General features: G+C 31.2%; 3 protein-coding genes across 9 annotated transcripts in view; 1 reads left to right on the top strand and 2 right to left on the bottom strand.

Annotated features, from left to right (window-relative positions):
* The window catches only part of LOC111045334 (E3 ubiquitin-protein ligase RNF139), a 27,202-nt gene extending 14,723 nt beyond the window's left edge, over positions 1 to 12,479 (bottom strand). Inside the window, exons 1-4 of the mRNA XM_022330718.2 lie at positions 11,978 to 12,479; positions 9,195 to 9,311; positions 6,517 to 6,678; positions 1,950 to 2,068 (exon numbers count right to left, since the gene is read on the bottom strand). Of these exons, the coding sequence (XP_022186410.2) occupies positions 1,950 to 2,068; positions 6,517 to 6,678; positions 9,195 to 9,291 (378 nt within the window). The 5' untranslated portion in view covers positions 9,292 to 9,311; positions 11,978 to 12,479. The remainder of the gene's footprint in view (positions 1 to 1,949; positions 2,069 to 6,516; positions 6,679 to 9,194; positions 9,312 to 11,977) is intronic.
* Positions 4,577 to 27,024, top strand: LOC111045335 (neuroparsin-A). 3 transcript variants are annotated; one of them, XM_022330722.2, is made up of 5 exons: positions 4,591 to 4,624; positions 8,749 to 8,751; positions 24,560 to 24,632; positions 25,528 to 25,657; positions 26,079 to 27,024. In XM_022330722.2, exons 3-5 carry the CDS (start codon positions 24,568 to 24,570, stop codon positions 26,220 to 26,222), a joined length of 339 nt encoding a protein of 112 aa, XP_022186414.1. In that variant the 5' UTR covers positions 4,591 to 4,624; positions 8,749 to 8,751; positions 24,560 to 24,567; the 3' UTR covers positions 26,223 to 27,024. The 3 variants fall into 3 exon arrangements, with proteins under 3 accessions (XP_022186413.1, XP_022186414.1, XP_022186415.1); XM_022330721.2 differs by lacking the exon at positions 8,749 to 8,751 and having other exon boundaries at positions 4,577 to 4,624; XM_022330723.2 differs by lacking the exons at positions 4,591 to 4,624; positions 8,749 to 8,751 and adding an exon at positions 19,431 to 19,653.
* The window catches only part of LOC111045333 (DNA helicase MCM8), an 86,390-nt gene continuing 76,218 nt past the window's right edge, over positions 16,853 to 27,024 (bottom strand). The window contains exons 16-18 of one of the 5 annotated variants that reach the window (XR_005571205.1): positions 23,731 to 23,803; positions 18,615 to 18,701; positions 16,853 to 17,576 (exon numbers count right to left, since the gene is read on the bottom strand). The gene's annotated coding sequence lies outside the window, so the exon portion shown is untranslated. Of the gene's footprint in view, positions 17,598 to 17,624; positions 18,702 to 23,730; positions 23,804 to 27,024 lie in introns of those variants that run through there. The other 4 variants (XR_005571206.1, XR_005571203.1, XR_005571202.1 and 1 more) reach the window with 4 other exon arrangements.

Raw genomic sequence — 27,024 nt, 5'->3', positions numbered from 1 at the left:
GATCAGTGAGTGAGTGAGATAAGAATTTTATAAGTATAGATAGAGATATTACAGTAACTATATTACCCACAGTATCGCCATTGGAATTTTTTCCCGCCACCGCCATGAAGATTCCAAATATTTGAATTGTACAATGGAGCTTATAGGAGATTATAAGTAAAATCACGTGCTTTTACTTATTAAAGTATATTTTTGTAATTATTAACTTTGATATAATTTCTTCCATGTTTTTTCTATATTCCCAATATAGTTTTGGAACTTGAAAAAAGTAAATCGTAGATAATGAGTAAAAATGAAAGGAAGGTAACGTAACCTAAAAGCTGAATTTCCAAAAAAATAGCATAAAAATTTTGAAATGTGTCATGATATTGCAATAAATTTTGTTCTATTGGCAAGAAAATGTATTTCTCATATATATATATATATATTATATATATATATATTATATATATATATATATATAATATATATATATATATTCTAGAAATATGATGGAATTCTCATCAAAATAGATTCCATAACATTTAAATAGTTTGTTTTATTCAGCCAATAAGTCTGACGAAAATATTGTAGAGCACAACATTGGATATAAATTTTGGAAGAGCTACTAATTGTTCTAGCCATAGTAGGCCTACTACTTGATGAATTTAATAAACATGTAAGCAATTGAAAAATAAAACACATAACCATTATTGTTTATATTTAGTGATATTTCAAATCTTAACCACTCCTCGTGGTAATGCAACTCGAAAATCATATCAATAGCCATTAACCAAGTGAACATGTTATGGGTAGGGTACTCAGTACTGAAGAGAAGTCAAGACGTCTCAGCACTTAATCATGGTTAAATATTTCATAAAATTTTATATTCAATTGAGCCACAAGAAATATTTTGAAATTGGATTATTTAAAGTTTGATCCAATAAATTGGATGAGGAAATACAACAAATTCAAATTTATCTTTCTGCATATTTATAAAGATCACTGGTTCCCAATAAGTTGTCTGCGAAAGCTACAGAAGTGGTCTGCGAGGTGTCCGAGGAAAGGAAAATTGATGTTTCAAGCTTTATTAGTGATTTTTAAAATTATATTTTTTGTCTATATCAAAGTATAATCAATTTATCTTCGAAAATGATATATCAAACTCATCTTAAGTTCATAATCTGTTTCCAATGGGTAAAATAAGTGATAAATTCCAAATGTCTAATGCTATAAGATAGGACTTAAAAGTTTGTTTGGAATCTTAATGGCGGATTTGTACCATGTGACCGAGCTAACCAATCAGAAGCGTGACAGTCAATGGCCATACTGTGGGTAATATCAATACCTACTATTACTTAGTATTACTATTACTATTATACCTAAGTAATAGTAGGTATTGGTAATATAGAAATATTGGTTACTGTAGAGATAAAAGTTACAAATTGTGGATAACCCGTTTATAAATCAATTTAATTTTTTTTAATTACGTCTTGGAAACTCCAGTTGTCAAATATAAGACAGATTGGTAGGTAAAAAATTTTATACAATAGATACTTGAAATTTTATACTTATCTAAGTCAACACTAATTCGAGTCAGAGAGGAACTCTTGTACTCTATACAGGGTTTTATCTACTAAATACTTTTTCAATTATTTTTAAAAAATTTCCATTGTTATGAAATTCCATTCCAATGTAATAAGGTTTTTGTTTAAATAAACTACTATTATGACTGATTATGTGCTCGAAAAGTGGATTATGTGTGTGAAAAGTGGAATTTCAACAAAAATCAAGTGACAAGAAGAATATAGCATGTTTTTCTCATTTAGAAATGCTCTTGTTACACGAGTATCAATACTTTCATAATGTCTTATCAATTAACTGGAGCAATTTCAAACCATGTAAAATTTTAATTTTGAACTTCAAATTTAAAATTAGTATAATTATTGACATTAGTTCAAATACAGTACCTGATTAGACATGGTGAAAATGTTTGATAGTCTAATGTATGACTGTTCAAGTCTGTTGAGTGGCCCATACATCCAATAAAGAAAACTCAACGTGGGATTCAAATAATATTGGCTCCACTCTGAAAATAATAATGAAAACTATCATCATCATAGTAAATGCAGAATAACCATAGAGAAAAGATAACATAAGCTTATTATTTTTCTACTGTATAACTAAAACAATATTACTTTGAAGATATACAAATGTTATCCTATTATGGATTATTGAATACATAATTGTTGGATTATATACATATTATTAATAATAATATAAGTGAGTGTATTTATTAAATTCTTAGATATTCAATAGACAATGAGAAATACTAGCAGAGAGAATATTTCACTAGTATTCATGAATGATGAAAAAAATTAGGTCTATTATTAAATTTTGCCTTCAACTTTCCATTTATACTGTACACTCTATTAGTAAAATATACTAATACTCTATATGAGTATTTGAAATCTTTACATTTTGCTCAATCTCAATTCCTTGTAACTACCTTATGACATGAGAGCCCAGAATTATACGGTACGCTAATAAAAACATATTTATTCAGATTCAAAATTCATAATTTATTCAAGATAAACAAATTTATTAAAATAATTAGGGAAGGACCAGCAGGCAAATCCCAAAACTGTTCCTACCCCGAATTTTGATTCATATTTATTTATTTAATTGACAATCACAAATCATAATAATAATATATAATATGATTGGGAGAAGACAACAGGCATAGCCCAAAACTGTCTTCTCCCAAATTTTTACAAATAAAAGTTTCAAAAAAGAATTAGGTTAAGATTTCACTTTTCACTTCAAAAAGTCTAATTTCCACTTCAAAACTAATAACTGAACTAAAAATTTTAAATTTTGATATTTAAAAACTAATTAAAAACAAAACTATTTCACTCAAACCTCTACAAATTGGAAATTTTTAGTAATTTTGCAAAATTTTGAGTACCTATTAGAATTCAAAGTATACTAATTTGAAAAGGTTTTTTCCAATGTCGACGCAATAAGTATCAATTTTTTAATTCTATTCTACATTGATTAGTTTTTCAATCTGAATAACCTGAAAGACTAGGGAATAATACTTTAACCTTGAAGATGGTCTATAAGTGATAACGATGAAATGAAACAAGTTCCAAATAAGAGAAGGCAGTATTATAATAATTGACTTATTTACATAATGGAAATTCTTGAGGAAAATGTGAACTGATCGATGCTTGCGCTTTCTCTTAGCGTTGATGTCTTGTCAGATTACTTCCTCTCAATAGAGAAAAGATTATAGTTGCAAAGAGGAATTGATGAACGTTATTAAAAATAGCATTTACTAAGAAGAAAAGAATGAATGAGGCAGAAATAAATAAATTAAATATTCCAGAATCGACTTGATCTAATAGAAAAAATCAAAACCATTACACACAAAATTAATTCTACTGAATCCTGAATAAATATAATTTTCCTATGAGATCTTTCTTCAGAATTCCATTCTATCATTATTTATTATAAAATTATGAAAGAATTTCAATCAAGAACTCGATCCACTTAGTAAAAGTGACATTTTTGTAGAACGTAACTTTGTATAGTAACAAGTGTATAGTAACTTCTTCAGTTTTCAACATTATATGAACTGGTTCAGGTAAAATTTTTATATTGTCTCCATTTAATACGTTCAATATGTTCATTGCTAAAATTAACACTCACTATGAACAGAGATGTTGTGGACATTTCTGCACAATAAGGTGAAATGAAAGAGATGTTGTCAGTTCCCCATAATTAAGAAGAAAAATGATGTGGAGCTAACAACAATATATTTCTTTGATTTTACCTTGATAATTTATATTTCGAGAATATGTTTTATGAATACATCATGAGCCTGAGACTAAGCGAGATTCCTCAAGTACCTATTACTAGTCTGTAGCTGAACCCATGAATTATGATAATTAAAAATGGAATTAAAATTGCAGAACATTTTTGTTCACTAAAAGCAAATTCGGCATTGAAATAAAATAATGTATGTCTTGGTGGATTAAAGGAAAATGTGATGATGGTTTTACAAGTTATGTAAAATACAGCAAGTAGAAGGTGAAATGAATAGAATGGATAAGTACTGTATCTGAATGAAGAATAACTTGAAGAAAAGTTAAATTACCCTCATGAAATCATATTAGTTTTCATAAAGGGAGAATAAGATAAAAATGTCTAAAGTGGGTAGGAAAAATTTATGAAGAAGCTAAAAATATTAAAGTAGGCACATGGACACTAAGAAAATTGATTTTGTCATCTTAACGTTTGACAAGAATAACTTTCAAGTAGAAGACAGTTTGATCAATTTTCTTCTGGCAAATTCTCAGTATGAAGAAGTTGATGAATTAAAAAATGACCTATTGACCTATGGAATGGGTTAAGGAACTTCAGATCAGTTCAGCAGCAGAGGATGACAATGTTCTTCATGCTTGGGTGACCAATTGATGGAAGGAGTGAGATGGTGGATACGCTTCTCATTTGCATAATCATTTCATTTTTTTCGAAGGGGTTGGAGGGTTTTTAGTGACGTCTTTTCTAGTATAAAAAGGAGCCACAAGATACCAGAGTCACTTGTCTGGATCAGTCAGCTACACAATCCATATCAACCGTAAGTAGAAGACAGAGGACACCTCTGTACCAAACATTCAATAAGTTGCTTCATCTAAAATAACATTAAAAAACAAACAGAAACTGCTAAAAAAAATCCAGTATATCTATTTAAACGTAGTATAATATAAGACTAAGCTTTAAAAGCTATTTAACCATTTCAAATACCGGGTTTTAACAATATTTGAAACTACTATACCTTCAACTTTCAATACTACCTATATCTTCAACTTCTCAACTACACTAAAAATAATATTTTATTCACTTGTCGTTTCAACCTCATTTTAAAGCAATTCTGTTGAACAAAAATCTTTATAAAGTGATATGATAAATAATGAATATATTATGTAGCCCACTAGCCTGATTCCAAAACACAAGAGAACATGAGCAATATGCACGCTGACTGAGTTTGGTGATTTGTGAACAAAAGTTGAGTATCCTTTGTTGAAATTTCATGTCTGACGCTACTCTAAATTTAGAATCATTGGACAATGTCCCTCTCTACTCTGCCTGTTTTGGCATGACATCTTATTTATTTTTCTCGAGATGAATTTCGAGTGGAAGATTCTAAGAAATAGCATGTGACTTAAATTCAAAGGCATAAGCAAATATTGTCCTTCATTGTTTTATGTTTTGAATTCTGAGTCAGCGAAAGATTCCTGTTTACTTAGCTAATACGCTTCGAATTACTGTAGTTCAATTTTTTATGTAAAACAGTTGCCAAATTTAGATTTGGAAAACGTCTCTATAACAGTGGAAAAGTACAGCACAGCAGTAAACGTAGCCTACATATTGCACTTATCTTGCGTAGGAACAAAGAATTTTACAATCTCCACTACATAATATGAAAAGAACAAAACAGAAGGGGATAAAAAGAAGGAAGCTAGTACGAGATGTAGGCTACTACAGACATAGTGCAGACTTCATCCTTATCATCCTTCTTCATCATCATCCTCAAACCGCACGGAAGTCATTAAAAAAGAAAGCTTTTGAACGTTCAAAAATAATTTTTCTAGTAAATAAGTTATTCAAAACTCGAAATGTTCGGATTAGTCCTTAAACAATACATTTGAAATTAAACAGTACGATTGAAAAACATTTTTTGATGGGCTCAGGTTTCTTATTATTAGTAGACCTGTACAGCTGAAAGTTCTTCATCTGCATTGAATGGAACTCATTCAATAACATTGAACTTTACACTTGAGCACAGCTTTATCAAGACGGTACCGTACTAATTATTATGTAAACAATAGTGTTGAAAGTATCCAAACAATTCAAAATAGAATACAAACATATAGTTCCTCATCAAATAATCATTACTGGTAGTTTTGTTTGGCAATCACAAACACAACATCAATAAACGTTATGAAGAAGTCAACTAAATGAGCTGGTCAACATTGATAAAAAAATAAATTGACAAGAGCAGAGTAGGGAATTTTTAACAAACATGAAATACAATTAGTAAACGAAGAACATGCTTCTAAACAGTTATCTACTGTTTAGATATGCATGTTTTAGAAATGTTCAGATCAATTTATATGAATTTTTCAAGACTTATATATGTGACTATAGTTATTAGTTTGTTCACAATTCTATTGTTGGGCTCGTTTACAATATATGGGTTTCATATGTCAACACTGATGATCTATTCTGATTTTAGAATTTTATTCAACACGAGATAATAAGTTTGATCTATGAAGAAATAACTACGATAAATGGCTACCAATGAATGAAGGATTCTACTTTAGTCATTGTAAATTGTAAAATAAGTATAGGCTAAAGAAAATGAATTACTTGATTGAATAAGAAATAGAATTTCAAAAAGATCTTGAATGAATATTTCAAGAATAATGTTAGTACTTAATTCATAATTGAGTGTTTCGCTATTCTTACCAGATACTTGAGTGGTGAATCCCTTGAAAGCGCTAACTGGATATTTGTAATTGGCCGAAACCACCATTGGAAGAACAAGACATGTATAGATCAGTCCAACCAATATGGAGGCCTGACATCTTGCAAAATAGGGCAACAGTAGAACAATTGACAGCAGGCATACTGCAAATAAATTATTAAATTAGAAGTTTGATTCCATTAAAAAATATGAACTAACACTTATCAAGGGTATACTCACAATTATTAAGGAGGCTGGATACCATCCAAAATGATCAAGTTTCACATTGAATCTCTCATTTTATAAATTTGAGGCAAATCCCTCAAATGGAATCATTATATTTTTTCTTTGTTATACAAACTAGTACCGATATTCAAAAATCATTATAATTTCTATTGATATACAAACTAGTATTGGAAAATCATGAGAAAATATATTCTCTGGAAAAACTTTCTCACACCAGTAACAATCAAACATAAGGTATTTATTTATCAACAGAACCACAAATCATAATATTATACTATACAATAATATTACATGATACATACTATTAGTATATGATGGGAGAAGACTAGGTACGGTTGGATTATTGGACTATGACTGATGTCCAAGGATAGACTAAATTTGAAATTTTTATTTGGAAAACGATAAAGCAGAAGAAAAATAAATGTAATCTATTTTTAAACGAAATACTTCAAAATAATCTAGCATGTGTGTATTTCTTGGTTACCGTGAACAAAAGAATTTTTCATGTAGACGAATCTTTCATCCATTTTCTATTGATAGCCTACAAGCTAGGAAACAGAAATATGACTAGGCTATGAAGTTGGAAACAGTATCAATAGCACAGAAAATAACTAGTTGGTAGAATTTTGAGCATACAGTATTTAAAAAGATGAATGAGAATTTAAGAGATTTAGATGTTTTAATATCTAGCGATAGGCCTAAATGACATATTAAATTAAATGCAGGCCTTGAACAGATTGATCCTAGAATAATAAAAAAGCAATAGGCTGTTGAATTTGCGCTGAAGCTTCTGTTTCTGTAAACCATAATCTTCAAAAAATCAATGCGAATGTATCATTATAAGTTATTAGAAATCGTCATATCGTAAAAACACACTTGAAGAGGATAGGTATTTATAACAATCAGAATTGAAGTAGGCCTATATGAACGAGTAATCCACATTAGCCGCCTACTTCGTCATCGCACCTCAATAACGTTTTCTACAACATGCGTTTATATCTATGAAATAAAAGCTAATAATTCATATTAAAATTTGGATATATAAGCTGACGACGACCCACTTCTCAAATAGGTTATTATCTTCAATAATAAATAATGTTTCAAGTGTACAGGATACATTATGTGTTTGTGGTAGCAGACACGAGCTTATAGAAAAATTCCTGAGAGAAATAAATTTCGAATACAGGTCAATGTGTGAGATGTTGTTTTGGAAGCTTCACCAGCCGTCATCATTAACAGCCCCTTTCTCTCACAGTAGCCAAGATTTTTCTCTCCCTCGCTCACAACCTACACTAATCTACCCTTCCTCACTGTCATTCACAACCTAAATAGAAAAGTTTCTGGTTCACCACGAATATAAATCAAGCAGCAGACAACCACATACAAACAATACAAACTGATAGAGCGATTGCTAAAATATATATATAAAGATATGAACAAGTAATTTCAATACTCCGACTCAATTGATGAAAATTGACGAAACGAGATGTGTGTTGTTTACAAATTACGTTCTTACTGATAAAAGACCAAATTAATTCAATTAATTAAATTCATTCCTTCAATGATCTCTTCTAACTCAAATTCAAATATTTTATTAAGTTGTTTTCTGATTCATTTCAAAATTTCTTTTTACACTTCATTAGAGTCAATATTATCTGAGTTTATTAGTCATATAATGTATTATTTATGCTGAAAATATTACTGCAATAGTAATTTTCATGATGATATTAATTTAGAGAATTTTACTATTTGAATGAGTTATTTTGCTGGCTGATGTCCATTTAGGCGTTTGTTTGTAGTTGGGTGATGATGATGATACTGTACTATATGACCAATAACTTGTTTTCTAATCAATTTTGCTTACTTCTAATTCAACAATTGAGTTAAATATGACAAAACAGGATACCGAAACCGTATAATAATAATGCCTCCAGTGATCTCAATTGGTTATTTCCAATAATAACATTTTTTAAATCAATTTTTGAGAGGCCGTAAGTTATTTACTTTTGATATACTTCGTGTTTGGAAACATATTTGAAGAAGAGTCAGCTTCTTATTAAGAATTAAAAGAATCTCACCTTGATTATAGTTGATTCGTGAAACCGACAGAGAAATTCTATCAATCATGCAATAGTCTATTTAAATTGTTATATCAGTTGAGAAACCACAGTATCAGTGTGTAAGCTATGACTTCTACTCACAAAGAGTCTCAACTAGTAAAACATGAAAAATGGTCTTTTTATCTTTTCAAAAAATACTTTGATCAATAAATAGTATTTTTACAGAAATTTTCCACCATGACTAATAAGTGTCGTCTGGGGGAGAGTCTCAACTGGTTATTTCTATAGTAGTAAATAATGGATCTTAATTCATGAAACTTAATTCTATCGAAACTTATTGATTGAGGAGCATTTTGACGACGACGACGACTCACCTGTTTGTGCAGTCTTTTCAGCTTGCAGTTGTGAATCTAGTTTCGACACATATTGTAAATTGTGAAGACGGGCTCGGAACCTAGTGATTATTGCCATCACTATTTCTTATTAGAGTCCTACAATAGGAAAAATCGGAGATAATCATGATCTGATACACAAATAATCTCAAGTTGACTAATAAAAATAATACAAATTATTCAAGTATTTCTGGTTTGTTGAGGAACGCAGATACTGAGATATATTTTATATTATTGTTCATGAAGCACCAAAACAGTAAATGAAGTTCATAAACATGAACAATAAATTGTAATAACAAGCTATTTCTGTAGATCCAGCAGAACGCTACTGAATTTAATTTTCACAAATTATATCAAAATTGGCAGAATTCCAAAAATTATCATTTATTGGGAAATTTAGTAGTACCATAATTTACTAAACATTGATATAGTAAGATGGAGAGTAAGAGTTATATAATTTATAAAGAGGTTGCTAAAAATGTTGATGGTACATTACATTATTGAGAAGGACTGCCTTGTAAAACATAACATAGCCTTGTTTAAGGTATCGTATTTGAATTTTTATAACAATAAAACCAGCTTATTATTAGAACTGCATAATTAATCTTATGCAACTAAACTAAAAAAAAAAACAATTTTGTCTATAAAAACAGCAAAATCTGGGATAAGGCAATTTGAGTTTTTATTCCCTGTAAAAATTAGTTTTTCAATTAACATTTTTTGAAAATGAAAGGTATTATCATCGATAATTATCTTGTATGTGGTTTCAAACGATAGATTCCAAATAAATTTGTAACCAAATCGAAGTATCTATAGCAAACTATCACGCTAAATCATAGTTCATGTTGGCGCTTCCATCATATCGATCAATCAACAAAACTTCAATTGAACAAAGATTATATAAACAGAGCGCTAAACATGAGCAAACTGGCGGTATGTGAATGAATAATTTGTTGAGAAGAGGAGTGAATTATGCATGGAAATAGATAAATGTGAGACGGAAGAAAAGTCATCTGCTGGAATCACCACCAGGACCAGACACCAGACACGAGACACCAGACCAGGCTTGCAGGCCAATCATATTTACCACTATAGTGAGATTCACTTTAAACTGTCATCATTCCTTATATTAATAACACCAACGCTTCTCATTCAGCCAACACTGACAGTATGAAGTGCATCTCAATATAGTAGTCACACTAATAATCAGAATCAAGTAGTGGTCAAATAATTATTCTAATGAAACTACCCGAATTCGAATAATATAGCATATTCAACAAGGAGTTTTAAACAAAGCTTTTTTATTGCAAACGATCAAGTATTTTATTTTGTTGATATAGCCTATTCTACGATATCATTGTTGAGTATTATGTTGCATGCAACTTATAGGTTTAATATAAAGTTGACCCAATCAATCAATCTGTATCCCGTACGGATAAAAGTAATAAGGTGATGCTAATCCTATTATATTAAGCGAGACATTTTTGTATTTTTATATCTGGTTATTTATGTTCAACGGATCTCGAAAACGGCTCTAACGATTTTCACGAAATTTGGAACATAGAAGGTTTATGATATAAAAATTCGATTGCACTATGTCTCATCCGTGGGGAAACTCGCTGAAGGACATTAGAAGGATAATTCATCCTTGGAAGAACAGATGTCTGTATAATTTCGTCGTCTGTCGACAACAGAAGATGCGTGTGCCTGTGTGGGAGATCAGCTATGTAATCATTCAATCAGCTTACCGTATCTCGCGAGAAATATTATCTAGAAATTTTATCAAAATAATCGGTTTGTTGACATGACATGGTTTATCACTCTAAATTAGAGTACATCATAATATTCAAAGTTAATCATTATTTTACAGTTTCAAGTGATTAGTGAGTGTTATTTTGTTATTCAATTTGGTTTGTGAACAATCTAAATTAGAACTTTTCTATTTTCAAATATTTTGATTCAAAATTGGACCTGAATTCAAGTCCAAACACATGTCCAACACACAAGTCCAGTTATGTTTCAATATGAAACATAACTTACTTTTTGGACCATTTATAGTGTATAAATGAAAATTCGGGGAAGAAACAGTTTTGGGCTGTGCCTGTTAGTCCTTCCCCAATCATTTTAAATAATTGTGTTCTGTTTATCAATAAATAAATAACGAGCTCGGTGCCCCGATATTTATTAATGAATGAGCCAAGATGAAATATAATTTCATATTATGAAAGATTCAATGAAGATGCTGACAACCCTATTCAAGTGATTCAATCCACAATGACAACCAATAATCATTTTAGTACCGGTACCAATAACAGATTTTATTAGAGTTTATTGATTATTTCCACAACAGTTTTTTTCAGGCGATGTGAGAGTGTTCACAAGTTTACTAATAATATACAAAATACAATGTAGGCTATAGAATATTTAGGGGTGTTTTGTGTGATTTTTCAAATAATACAAAATTTTATCCAGATTTTTATTGGTAATTCATAGAGAGCACATTACCTACTGAAATTATTCATTACACTTTGAAATCTACCTTCACCTTTAGAAAATTACAACTTTTCATGGGTCAGTATGACTATAGAAATTCCTCTATTACTTTATTTATGGAAATATTGTTTTCAATATTATCATTTTATAGAGATGGAAGCAAACATTCTTTTTTATTGCAATTTTTTAACAGACTACAGCAATGTTTATATGTTGTGGATCGTATATCGCCATAGTGGTTATAAATCGATTGAAAAAATTTCTTGACCTACCTGCAATTGAGTAATTCATAGATCCTGTTTGGTTTCACCTTGTGACTCAATAATGAGTGGAAAATTGAAAAACTATGTCCAACAAATATATCCGTTTCTTGTACAAAACACTTTGGGGAAAATCAGAAGGAACCTCCCTGACGTGTTGCTAATCACAAACTGAAATGATTTCTGATGCAAACCGAGAAAACATCTCTACTCATCGTGACCTGTAAACAAGCAAAAAACAGCAACGCTTCTCTGTTGGGTGAGGGAAGGAGACTTTACTTTAGGGGAAAAGTGGGGTAACCCAAAAATAGCATGTGTGCTAGTACTTTCAGTGCAACTACGCCGTTTGAACCCAGATCAAAAACTTATTTCAACCTGTTGACAAGCCAAAAAGAAGAGAAAGGCAAGAAAAATAAGAAAGCGTAAATGTTGTGACGTAGATGCAGTGTGCCTCCACGTACACACTTCCGGCCAAATCATCATGTTTTGCGGCCTTCAACGTGTTGTTCTGCTGCTAGACCGAGACCCACACATTTAGTCTCCATTGATTCAGATATTATTTCATGTGGGTCTTTTCTCTTTTCACAGGCAATAGATGGGTTCACACCTCGTCACAATTAATTCAGGAATTATTTTTTACTGGTCTGTGGGTCTTTCCATTTTTTGGAGACAATAGAGGGTTTTGACTCGTCTCAATCGGTTTAGAAATGTTTTTAATACTGGTCAGTGGTTTTATAATTTTTTGAGGATTATAAGTGAGTTGATAGAACTGACATATTGCTGTAGAAGCAATATAAAGTAAACAAATAAATATAATGTCACTACATTACTTCAAGTAAACAAGTCAACAAATGTACAAATGTTTGTAGTTAATAGACAATGAAAACAAACGACACATTAATATCGGGGAATTCAAGTGGGATATAATTTGACTAGGACCCCTAATGCAGTCAAGAAAGAAAAATAGAATTGAAGCTAATTTTCACCGAACTTAAGCGTAAGACTATTATTAATTCAAGATGAAAACCCTACAGAAATGATCTGTGAATAAATCAGGATGGTAAATATTGAATAGAAAGAATTTAACAGATCTTATAACAGGCAGGAAATTCACAAATGATATTCAAAGGTTCACTGAAGAGGATCCAATGGATAAACAGAAAACAGTTGTTGAATTTTTCAATTTAGAATAATTTACGACATAAAACATGAAAAATGTCTCAAGCCTCCCACTTCTCCTTTTAACGACAATGTTCAGAGGACTCCAGCTCATCTAGCCTATCAACAAAAATAGCGAAACTTCAGCTACCGTACAAAAGAAGATTTATAGAAGATTAAAAGTAAAATTTTTAGAAGAATTTTGAGTAGAATTTTTCAATTTAGAATAATTTATGGCATAAAAACATGGAAAATGTCTCAAGTCTCTCACTTCTCCCTTCAATGACAATGTTCAAAGGACTCCAGCTCATCTAACTACAAAAATTGCGAAACTTCAACTACCGTACAAAGAGGATTTACAGAAGATTATCAATTATATTGGAATTCAGAAAACCATTACATAAACTGTAGACATCTTGCATCACTATTTGTATTTTCTCATGAATTACCAGCGTCAAAGTTTGACATGCACAGAATCACGTAGATTGCGTCAACTAAGATGCAATTGTTTTTGTTTTATAACATGTTACAAATTCCTTTTATAACTAATTTTTCTAAAAAAGCTACTTATAACAAAGTTACTCAGTGTAAACTTAGCTTAAGGCTGTGCTTTTAATGTCGCGTATGCGGTCTATTAATTTGAACATTTGTATCAGTTGAATCGTTTCTATTTTTATGAATGGGGGGAACTCGCGTTCAGGCACATGACCACACATTTGAGTCACAGGGAGAAAGAAAGGTGCATGTGATTCTTTACAAAATAGATTCTAAAATAGTTCTACATTAAAAAAGTGAGCAAAAACATCAGTTCTTTTAATTAATGTTGGGAAATATTATTTTGTCCAATACTAATAGATACTTCTAATAATTATTTTCCACTTAAATATTGATAGGTACTAATTAACTGATGACAATAATAGAATTTTAATTATTAGAAAGAGAACAACAATAACTTTTCTTATACCCAATTGTCAAAATCCATTTTTCTTAGATGTCTGTTGGTCTAGTATCTTATCATATTAATCAATTATTAATCATCATTTATCTTGCATCATTGTCAATAAATACTTTGAAAAATATAAGATTGGACAATACTTGCATGATAATATTGAAAATAACCTATCCTACGTGTTGGCTTTAAAATTTTCATACGAGAAAATTATAAAAAATATCCAATCTTTTGTGACTTATCTTATTCTAAAGATAGAAATTCGTAAAATATTAATACTTCCATAGTATGTATATCACAAAATAGAAATAAAAATCTCAGTACCCTTTTTTGAATTATTTTATTACAAAATGTTTCAACATTCATGCCATTTTCAAGTGATATGAAGTAAATAAATAAATACTGCTGGAAGAGTAAATATTTATTTACTTCTTATCACTTGAAAACAAAGACCTTAAAGATGCATGACCTTATCTCTTTAAGGTCTTTGCTTGAAAATGGCATGAATGTTGAAACATGTTGTGATAAAATAATTCAAAAAAATCTGGTGTGGCGCACTCACACAACTTTCCTTGCCGTTATGAAAATTGACCAACTGACGCTAGTGTTCACGCGCATCTCAAGTCTACTATTCAAAGATCTAAGCCAGCTGGTGACAGGACAATAACGCTGCAGACACACGAAGTCTGCCATCTCTTCATAGTGAATGATTTAATAGAATCAACAGTTGCCAACAGTTTGCAATTTAATAATTTTATTTTCTCGAACTTCGAGCTTATTTTCAACTTAAGGTGAAAATTTTAGTGAACATTAATTGTAGAGATTTTCATGCTCAATCTTTTCCACTTTAATTTTTTTTTTGTTTAAATTGAATCTGAAGCGTGATAATTGGGAATCTAAAATCAAACTTTGCATAGATGGGGCGGAGTTCCTGGAATTTTTACAGATATGGGACTTGTGGCAGTTGATAGAGCTTATCAATGATTGTAAATTTGATCAAAATCGTTGGAGCCGTTTTCGAGAAAATCGCGAAAACCCCTGTTTTTGACAACATTTTCGCCATTTTAGCCGCCATCTTGAATTGCATTTGGTCGAAATGTTCGTGTCGGATCCTTATACTGTAAGGACCTCAAGTTCCAAATTTCAAGTCATTTCGTTAATTGGGAGATGAGATATCGTGTACACTATTCAAAGTTTTCCTCTCATTGTTACAGCAGCTTCAATGTAGGGGGTGAAATTTTCATTGCTGCAACAATTGATCGTTTGACAATGACATTTAAAGAGGGTGTCTGTGACATAATTTTTGACTTTGCAGCTTGATTTGGACTAGTTGATAGGTGAACATAGCAAAAGTGCGCATCTTTATCCCCTCTGTTGAAGGTGTGGAACCGCTGAATTGACACTTGTTGCAGCAATGAAAATTTCACCCCCTACATTGAAGCTGCTATAACAATGAGAGGAAAACTTTGAATAGTGAAGTAATACATCATTTCGAAGGGAATTCAATGCTCTACGAACCAAAGATAAGCATAAGTTTTTATGATGCATTGTTGGAGAGTTATAAGCCATGAAAGAGCAAAACATTGGATAAAAACCTGTTATTTTAACAATTACACACCTTCAAGAGCGAATATCTCGGGAACTGTTGGGAATATCACTAAGTTTCACTGAACAAAAAGTGTAGAAAATTTATCAAGCTTCAATTTTGAATAGTTAGTTATGTCGGTTGAACGCATTGTTCTCAAGATATGAGTGTGGAAGCAAAATGCTGAAAAATGTACCTTTAAGCCACCCTCATCCCCTTAGCACATAAGTTAGGAAGGGGGACTTTTGTTCTCCTCCTAACAACTAGTCTCAACAAAGCTGCAAAGTCAAAAATTTTGTTTAAAACATTCCCTTTAAATTCTTTGTCAATTGGTCTATTGTTGCAAAAATGGAGATTTCACACTCAACACTAAAGCTGCTGCAAAAGGTGTAGGGAAATTCGTAAAAGTGTGGAATCATACATCAAATTGAGAGAAATCAAAAAGAGAATTCAATGCTCTATATGCTCATAATCAATACGGATTTTTTGAAAAGTTATAAGAGCAAAAATAGAAAAAAATTGGTGGCAAACGTATTTTTTTCAAAAATGTCACACCTTTAAGGGCGGATATCTCGAAAAATAGAGGAGATATAAAAAAGTTGTGAAATGAATATTGAAGAAAATTATGTAAGCTTTAATTTGTTATATGACAGTCATGTCCTTAGGATACATAGGTTTTGAGTTTTATGCGAGAAACCAAAAAATGGTACCTTTAAACCACCCCCACTCCCTTAGCACAGGGGGTAGGGACTTTTGATATGTTTACCTCCTTACTACCCAAAACAGAACTGCGGGGTCAGAAATTGTCTTCCCAACTTTTCCCTCTAAACCCTTTTTTGAGCATTCATTGCCTGGACTAGAGGTATTGAATTTAGTTAGTTTAATGACTACTTTAAATGCTTCCTCATCTGAGCTTAGACCTTCTAACCTATTTCAAATGTACCTTTTTAAAATAGAGAGCATCCCATGCTATTTAAATGGAGTTACTTTAACGCTCTAGGGAGTTTTTCTGTTTTTCCTCCCGAGAGCAAAAAAGCGACACTTTAGTATTATGTTCCAGGGAGTAAAGTAAGCACTTTAGACAGGAGGTGGAGGAAAAAAAGTTACGTGTCAACACATAATTATTATCATAATAAATATTTAATTGAAAAAATCATATGGATTTTATTTAAATGATAAATAAAAAATAACGCATTTTACATGAGTATTTTGCAAGTGTTGTGTGACTGCCATATTTATTCTAACCAGAAATATGATATCTATCATTTGATTGAATGGGGGAGGAGCTGGAAGGGAGTATAATACTTTGTAAAAATATCGATTGATCATGTTTTTCTTGCTGAAATTTGAACAGTACAAATTTTAACTCATTCTGAATTTTTTAATTGATATCCATGGTTCCGTTCAAGCATTGCTTACTTTTTGAAGGCTGCCTTTTCTTTTCCTTTGTTTTTTGTTTCCATGACTTACAAAAATAACATTGACAGGAATTGAATCTTATGCACAGAGACAACAAATTAATTAAAATGCCTTGCATCCATTTGACCACAACGAAGAATACAAGATATATTATATTCGAAAAATAAATAAAAAAGAGAAATAATAAACTGCTAGTTGGATTTCCTTGTTTTATTGATACATTTTTATTGATCACAGAATACAGGAATATAGCTTGAAGGTATTACTATCAGTATTACTTGACACATGATTGAGTAAGTATAGATTTGGGAAATTCTTATCCACATTAGGAAAATAATAATCAACTAAACTAACCATAATAATATTGTTTATTATTTTATCAACATTTTTGAAAAGATCTTTCTTTCAAATTCCCATTTTGAAGTTTAGTAATTTATAGCTAGAATGCTTTCCAATTCTCTTCGTGACACGAAAGTTTTAAAAATCTTCTACATTTGCTTCTGAAACAACATAAAAAACTTCTACTTACGTTTATGATTATAATAAATACCAATAGAATTAGGATACAAAAATAAAAGTAAAGAGTAACCTGGCTCGCTCAGATCTGTAGTATCTATTCAGGTTGTACCTAATCGATTTCAGGGCCTGATATGACTCAACGGCTGTTGAAATAAAGCTATTTTAATAGAACGTTCTTTTATTTTTTAAAACGCTTTCAATAATGAAAATAATTTAGTTTTGAGAAGACCACTATAATCATCTAATTTCAACGTTCAACTACCAGACCGGTGCATAAATGTATCAATGTGTATTAAAAAAATAGAATTATTTGCTCTTCTAATGAGTTAATGGTATTTGAATGGAAGCGCTATTAATTAATCAGCTCGATAGGAATTTTCAATTGAAACCCATACTCATTTGTATTTGTGATTAATATATAGCGTATACAACATACTGTTTTTGTACAACAACCATGTTGTTGGGGGGGGGGGGAGGAATACTGACTATTGAAGAGCTGGCATCGCAATGTGATAGTCGTGTACTTCAAGAATGAACAGTAAAGAACAAGACATAGTAAATGTTTAGAGTAATGAAGAAGCAGATAAATACAGTAGGTACTGTACCAGTTAGCACCAGTGCCATAAATTCAAGGTTGTTTAATGATTTAAAAAATTATAGAATCTCGTAACTATTGGTAGGACTATGTAAATAATATCAAATCAAAGATTTCACTTCAAATAATCAATATGAAATAATATTACTTATTTTGACATTATAACACAAGTCATTACAATCAAATAAAACAAAATTCTAACTAACTAATCTAAAAGTAAATTATTTTATCATTGAAATCGGCTGAGCGGTGTTCAGGTAATTTGGCATCGTGGCTTTTCAAATTTTCGCGAAGTCATCATCAAAAAGCTGAATGTCTTCAATAGACTTAATAATGTCCAACTTCTCTTGTTTTACACCTTTAATTTCGTTGAAAATAGTCATTAGCTTATCTTCCAATGATAGAGAGAATTCAGTAGACTTACCAACCGATACTTTATCATCAGAGATAATCTTATCACTTCCGCTGTCCAACGTCTACGAACGAAGGCCAGATCTCAGTTTCTTGTTAACTTCAAAGTGAACAAAATGATCTTATTAAATTTTGAATCATGCAAAGAGAGCATGAGAAAATTGTTCGACTGCTACACCAATCAGAAATTGGTACTATGATATTGGTTCATAAGAACTACGATGCTAAAATTACTGACTTTCACATGTAACACCAACATGAAGTCATTAGTTCAACATTTGATTGTTGAAGATGTCTTTAATATAGCATTCAAGTGCTCCGGTTAGTGAGTCGTTGAAAAACTGTTTAAAACCGTTTATATCCATTTGAAATTATGTTTGCATGTTCGGTATTTTGAGTGAAAATTGTTATCGGCTATACTAAAATGTAATGATTGTACTCAACGTCATAAATAACTTGAAATTTATTGTTAAAATAAAAAATATATGAAACCCAAAATAGGAGATAAAAATCATGATCTCAGAATTTTAATTAGAATCGAAAGATACGTGGAAAACTCACACATTTTAAGCCACTCAATTTACAAGAGAATTTATTCTAATAAATAAGAAATAGAAAACTACAGCAAATGAATGTTGTAAACCAATTCACCGAGACCAGAATTCATAGACTGGAACTTACAAAACAGAAGCTTATCTCTTCAGGATATTTACAAAATATAAGTATCGTAAATATTACAATGTAGTATTTGCAGTGAGCTCTTATCGGTAGTTGATAAATATTGGACACTAGTGACCGGCTACAAAACCAACTGATACCGGTATCAATCGTTTAAAAAGCCGACCAATCAGAGGCGTAGGACTCAGTTCTGTCTGGACGGCACAAGGGAATCTATAGTTAGTTGAGTTCTAACCTGGCTCGAACAGCAGTTCTAAAGGAGCATCACTAGAGAATGGGTTGTGTAAAAGCAAAATTTTCTAATTTATGCTTATGAGCCCAAGAAATCACTCGGATCATAAGCAGCTCTGGTTTATCTTTGAATGATTGCGAAGGTAAGAAATATTAGTAAATTTAAAATCAATTTAAATTTTACTTGATGCTGGTACTTTTTACTTGATATGATTGGAACGAATTATTTGAATTTATATGGCCACTAGCCGTCAGGCCCGCTTCGCTCGCCATATCCGTCTAGCCAGGGGGCTCTGCCCCCTGGACCCCCGGCTGGATCGTCCAAAAATGAGATCAGCGCGCTCGCTTCGCTCGCCTAAATTTTTCATTTGAGCATGCTTCGTTCCATCAGAAAGTCAAAATACTGAGAAAACGTAGGAAAGCTGAGAAAAACGCTGATTTTGGGCGTATCTTTGATGCAATATTAAAGGTTTAGCTAAACCTCTGTACCAAATTTGAAAATTTTCCGTCTATTACTTGATGAAATAACTGAGAAAACGCTAATTTTGGTAGTATCTTTGTCGTTATTTCAAATTCCTTCTAACACAACATTATTACACCCCAGCTGAACTTCTGTACTAAATTTGAACATTTTCTGTTCATTTGTTCTCGATAAAGCTGAGAAAACGCTAAAAAACGCTGGAAAAACGCAGACTTTGGGCGTATCTTTGGAATTTTTTTCAAATCCGTTCTAAGTGCGCCTCTAAAGGGCCAACTGAACATACCTACCAAATTTGAACGTTTTTGGTCCGGTAGATTTTTAGTTCTGCGAGTGAGTGAGTCAGTCAATCAGTCAGTGAGTGCCATTTCGCTTTTAAATATATATATTTTAAAAATTCGCGGATGGATGAACATGCTAATATATCAACCGGGTACATCCGATAAGCAGTTTCACTTACTTGCTGACGTTTCGCCATTATAACAAATAATGAAATTACAGGGTTGCCAAATCGTGTGAAATTGCAACTTTTTCAAATTTCCAATTCAACGTCAGAATTGGATGTATAATATCATCCCTGATATCCTAATGGTGCTAAAAAAGTTTCAGGGTTGAAGGATTAAAAAGAAATTTAACTTTTATGATAAAATTGGAAACATCGTGAAGATTTGTTTTTCTTTTGAATATCACTTCTCTCAGAATCATGTAGCGTCGTAATGCGTAATAATTTTATATAAAATCAACGGGGAGACTGTCTCCTTTCTATTGGTGTCTGGATCATTTTTATCCGACCCATAGATATTTTTTAATTAATAATTATGTTCGTCAATGTCGAGACATTTCGAGCAGAAAGCATGAAATTTTCGACATGCTGGAAACTTTTTTGTTTCGAAAGATAAGTGGGTGGTGAAAGCGAGAAAGTTTCTCAGAAATAATTGAAATTGTTTTTTAAATTGTCAAAAGTGGTCAGAAGATCGTATTTTGGTCTCAAAGGAATTTTAAAGTTAGAAGAGTGGCTGCATGGTATGCATTGTGTACCAAATTGTATGCTAAAGGCTGGCAATTTACAGGATTATTTGACTGAATTATATTTCAAACGCAAGCAGCTGATTGCCTCTAGAAAGGCTGTAATGAAACACCGCTTGGATTATTCAAGGCGAGGTTGTCATTTTCACTATTATTATGATCTTCTGGCTTGCAGTTGCTGAATTTTTCAATCGTTCTGTATTTTGAATTTGTTGATCCTAGCTATTGATAGCATAAATAGCGGAACACCATTCAGCCGCTATCCTTGACTTTGAAACTCCTGAGAGGCCAAAATACGTTTTTCCTAGTACGTTTGACAATTGGAAAAATAATTTCAATTATTTGTATTATGTTTTAAAGATGATTTCTAGCATGTCGAAAATTTCATGCTTTCTGCTCGAAATGTCTCGACATTGACGAACATAATTATCAATTGAAAAATAACTATGGGTCGGATAAAAATGATCCAGACACCAATAGAAAGGAGACAGTCTCCCCGTTCATATGATATAAAATTATTACTCATTACGACGCTACATGATTCTGAGAGAAGTGATATTCAAAAGAAAAACAAATCTTCGCAATGTTTCCAATTTTATCATAAAAATTTCCTTTAAATCCTTCAACCCTGAAACTTTTTTAGCACCATTAGGATATCAGGGATGATATTATACATCCAATTCTGACGTTGAATTGGAAATTTGAGAAAGTTGCAATTTTACACGATTTAGCAACCCTGTAATTTCTTCGGATGGAGGGCAAAGTCTCAACTTGTTTTACACAAACTATAGTGTCCAGGAGTTTCGCCGGTCTCATCATTACATTGCAGAATGATTCAATTCAATTTGCTTCAACATATCTTAAATTTAAGAGTATTGTGAAGACTAGTGTAATATTATTCCTCCAAGTATAATACTCTTCATAATAATGTTCTAGTATAATACTCCAAGTGGAATAATATTTATCGTTTGTTCTTAGAATTATTTATTTTATGAGATTCCTATTATGCACGTTGTGAGTTATATAATTTTAAATTCCAGTACAGTATGCTAAATGTATCCACTTGGCATCTAGAATTGGTATTTGAGTTATGTTTGCTAATCATTCTTCAATAAAAATGTTTTTCGTGTTCACTGAGTTTCTGTTAGTTAGTTTTTTTTGGGGGGGGAGGTGATTTTTTAAATAAAATACTTTTATAAATTTAAATACTTTCAAGAAGTTAAATACTTTTTCAAATTACTCAAAGAAGGTTGTCATGAAATGTTTCATTGCCTAGACAGCCTAAACAGTTTGGGTCTTACAATTTCAAGATAATAAATTCGGCTGAAAATTTCCAATTAATTACACAATATATTATTATTATCGATGTTGAAAATGAAAATTATACCAAACAACCTGGAACGATTCTATAGTGAAACTGAACATTATTCTTTGAAGGTATAAATCTCACTCTCTAAACAAAGACATTATATTATTAGAGTATAATCCTATGTACCGCATTATTTGTCTACACACTCTCGCGTTTATTATGGGTATTGTACCTACACATATTTTGTATTTCACTGTTGTAATCACTCAACATCCACATTGAGCAGTGCACATTTTTCGAATAAATTTTCAATAAAACTTAATTTATTAAAACTTCTAATTTTATTTACAAAATTTATCAGTTGGGAGGATAAATATGAAGTGTTATACGAGATCTTGACCATTGATCAAATTTCTAGTTTAATGAATAGGTGGAGTTATGATAGACATAAAGCAGGACTTGAAACAATGATCGAATTAAGAACATTCGCAGAACTGATCAGTTCAATAATTTGAATATTTTTCAAGCAAAAGCATGATTGGCACAGGTTAATAATGGTTGCAAATTTATCGGGCTTCGAAATCGAAAGACAAGTAGATATCAAATTGAATTTTGACTGAGTTGCAGCTGGGTCAGGTCAATTCTCGCCACCCTTGAAATCATGAAAATTCTTGATCGGTGATATTTGATATTTGTGCATAGTTTTCACTAAGTAAAACTGTTTACTACGGTACCCAAGTAGATTGCGTTAATAGGCCTATGGTTGTACAAGGTACAATCTTATCTATCAAGGTGTTGTTCAGGTACTAATTAAAAGATATCCGATAATATTTTATGAAGCATTCAATATCAACATTGATTATAAAATATTATATTAATAAAATATTGGAGTTATCAAAGCTGAGAAAAATATAACAGAGGGTCAAACCATTATAGCTCAATTAGTTGATAGCCTAAATGGGTTTTAATAGATATGAAATCAACTTGATAAGAAATTACTAATTATTTCGAGTTTATATTATAACTACATTGATCAAGCACTTTCACGTAAACAATTGAAAGAAAATGCAATCGCTGTTCAATTGGCATGTCAAATTCAATTCCATTCATTCCAAGCTAAACTGACAACTATTTTCTAATGACACTGAAATACTGTTGAAAGCAATGTTGATCATGGTCAGTATTCCTGCTTCTATTTGTCAGTTTATAAAGTTTCTTTCGAATGATTGATTGGCAACTGCATTTCAAAACATTTTGGCATGCTGTTCGAATTCTCCAAGTGTTAGTAACTTACATAGCTTTTTTCAGTGAATTAAATAAAGACAGTATTAGGCATTTTAAACGTTGTTTTCAATCTGAATTCAATGATGAACTATCAATAAATAACCTTCAACTACTTTCACTCACCGCAAACTGCCAAACTTCCCATCGACTGCAACATGATTTCAAACTGCCAAACAGTACGAGTGTTATTCTGAACCTATGAAAATGATAAAAATGCATTTATCAACCATCATGATACTTTATGTAAGGAAAAGAGAAATACCAAATCTATAATTCAACATCTTCAACTAAAACAAAAACTAAGGAAAATGTGAACAAACAACTAGAAAAATTACAAAAAAATCATTGTGGAATATTTGTCACATTCATTATGAGGTTGTAAATATACATGCATCATATTCTATAAACAATTAAATAACAAGTATTTACTATGGGAATACCAATAATTATATTATTGTGAATTATTTCGATCACAATCAATAATTAGTAATAGTAGCAATCAACTACAATTCATTTCGATCAATAATGCGATTCGGCTCATTGACATTATCTTATAACCAAATAATCTCTTCTACACGTTCCTTATCTGAATAATTCTTGTTTTTCGATAGAAGAAAAACAGACTATACAGGAAATTCCAACTATCATTAGTTGTTTTTCATTTTCATTTATTAATATGAAACTCGTTTTTCAATGATTATTTTCTAATCGATAGTCATTTAACAGTATTCATGCCTTTAGCATCAGACCATATAACCAAATGTGCAGATCCAAGAATAAATATGATAAACAGAATAGGTAAAATATGATAAATTGATTTCAAGATTAGATGCAAAACAAAATATAACTACTATAAATATCAGATCATTTTTGCCAGTCTCACTGCTTTTAAAACCTTTCTAGAGTAATGTTAGTAAACTTTTGCAGTAATTTGATTGTTTTGTGTTGTCAGGCCACAACATGCAGTCCCTCTTCCTCACAGCACTCCTTAGCTCAATCGTCATAGTTCTGGCACTACCAGAATGGTAACTATACATTTCTATAACATATTTAAATAATTATCAATAACTACTACAATACTTTTAATTTAAAGTATAATTGAATTCTAGATTTATTGTTGATTAAACATGAGATTTAAATTACATTATTTTTATGAACTATTAATGAATGATTTTAAACTTTTCAATTGTATGTTGATCAGTTAAAAATTATTAGAAAATTTAATTGAAGAAATAATAGAATTCTGCATAATATTTTAATTGTTTTATTAATTTTTACAGCTTTCCATTTTATCGTATAAAATTTAACAAACGCTAGTTGATGATAAATTTGTTGATGATTATTGGGCTTTTGATGATCTTGTGGGACTCCAACGAGATACAAACGAATTGACATTTCACCCGATTCTCAGATAAAATGAAAATTAGAAGTACCGGCAACGGTATTTATGCCATTATTCAATTTCAATTGGAAGCTTGTAGACTAGCTTCAAATTTTCGGAAGGTTTCACATTTTTGAGCAACTACAAAATTTTAAATGTAGGCTACATATTTGTAATGCTTTCAAAAGTTACGGTAGCCTCTAATAGTAATTGAATATTTATTATTGAATATTTATTATTGAATTGATGTTATTAAAAATTGAATGTTATTCCAAAATTCATTTCACGGTACGTACGGTACTTGATTAATGGAAAAATGGGAGATTAGAGAGGTTAAGAGTATTGCGAGAACTATGCAATTATTAAAAACTTTCTTGATTTTGTTGTCGAGGAGTTTCTTACGGGAAGGTCCAACCTAGCATAATATATATAAGTTTCATTTCGTGGATATGGAATTTAGATTTGCCAAAAAACCCAGAGTTGGAATAATTTTATGGGTATCAAACGAGTTGATTGACAGTTTTTATTGTGTTATGCAGGTACGAACATAGAGGAGAAGTGCCTCTGCAATCAAGGAGTGCAGTGAATGTGTGCGGAGATGACGTCAAGTGCCACTTTGGAGGTTACGTCATCCGAAGAGGACAAGAGTCAAGATGTTTTTGCTACAAGGTGAGATACCTCACTAGGTCTACTCAAATTTCAATACTTCCATTCACAATAAAATAGATTTCGATGAATATGACGGATAATACGTGGAAAAATGTTTTGAATTGAAAAAATTTGAACGAAATAGCTTGAAAAAATTCAAGCAATTAATGAATATTACTTCTTACTGGGAATGAGTCTGTGAGAGAGGAGGGTAAACTATAGAATTAAAACAATAAATGTAAAGCTGGAATAAAAAGTATTGTGCAAATTTGTTTTCTGAATAAAGTACATGTTTTTACTTAGACATTCTGTAATGCAAGAACAGTGCATGGGCACTAAACATTCCCTTTTTTCGCAAAATCTCATTCTTCAAGATACCGATATATTTTGTACGCTGTAACCGACATTTTATTGATTGCTAAGAATGATTTTGCAATTACAGGGTCCAGGCGAGGTCTGCGGAGGACACGACAACATTTTCGGTGCATGTGAAACAGGATTAGAATGCAATTCTTGCGGGAAATGCATAGGTTGCGCACACAACATATCTTATGGCTTCAAGTGCTACGATGACAACTGCATGTAGGCTAAACGCAATTTCGCAAATAATCACCACACTTGGCATGTTCGATTCTGGATCGAACCACCGACTTAAACCACATTCCCAATTTACCCAGACAAGCATCTCCAGGAGGAAATTTCTTTAGCAAAAAATTGACGTCAAATCTAGGCTAAATGCAATAACACCACAACTGGCATGTTCGATTCTGGATCGAACCAGTGAACCACCGACTCAAACCACATTCCGTATTTGCCTGAACTGCTCCAGAAGAAAATTGCTTTAGCAGAAAATTGACGCCTATTCTAGTCAATAATGTGATTCTTAACGAGAATTTCCATTACAATTATTTTTGTTCGGTAATACAATTAGTGCATAGAAAATCTAATTTTCTTTCTACAGCGAGAGCTGAAACTCATTTAAATTACCTTTTTTTCTATGTTCGTTAAAACAATTACAAATACTGTATATATTTTTATGTCAAGTTTTAGATTCCTCTCGCAATGTTTTAGATTTAGTTCAATAGTAATAGAAATGTATTATTTGTAAAATGCAAGTTGACTAAATTTCTTACTCGTATTAATCTTGAAACCTATCTTAATAATAATTATTGTTGTGTGTTAGTTTTTCCATGACTGTGTTGAATAAATCTTGCTATAATCCTAATTTTATCTGTGATATGTTTGAATTTATCTGTTTCTAATGGTGTAAAAATATGATTTAATTTGTTGACTGAATAACATTATTGGAAAGAATTGATGTTTTGCATAACTTTTCTTGTAGGATGTGTTCTGAATTGATCCAAAATAATATATAAACTTCAACTGAG

This window comes from Nilaparvata lugens, chromosome 4 (genome assembly GCF_014356525.2).
Source record: "Nilaparvata lugens isolate BPH chromosome 4, ASM1435652v1, whole genome shotgun sequence".
NCBI classification, from domain to species: domain Eukaryota; kingdom Metazoa; phylum Arthropoda; class Insecta; order Hemiptera; family Delphacidae; genus Nilaparvata; species Nilaparvata lugens.
Note: the sequence above shows the minus strand (reverse complement) of the source record. Positions and strands in the feature narration are given on the sequence as shown.

Bases quoted from the DNA above. Each gene is read 5' to 3' on its own strand.
- LOC111045335 (XM_022330721.2), top strand. From the start codon at position 24,568: ATGCAGTCCCTCTTCCTCACAGCACTCCTTAGCTCAATCGTCATAGTT. The intron at 24,633-25,527 runs GTAACTATACAT...TGTGTTATGCAG, and splicing joins GTTCTGGCACTACCAGAATG to GTACGAACATAGAGGAGAAG. The intron at 25,658-26,078 runs GTGAGATACCTC...TTGCAATTACAG, and splicing joins CAAGATGTTTTTGCTACAAG to GGTCCAGGCGAGGTCTGCGG.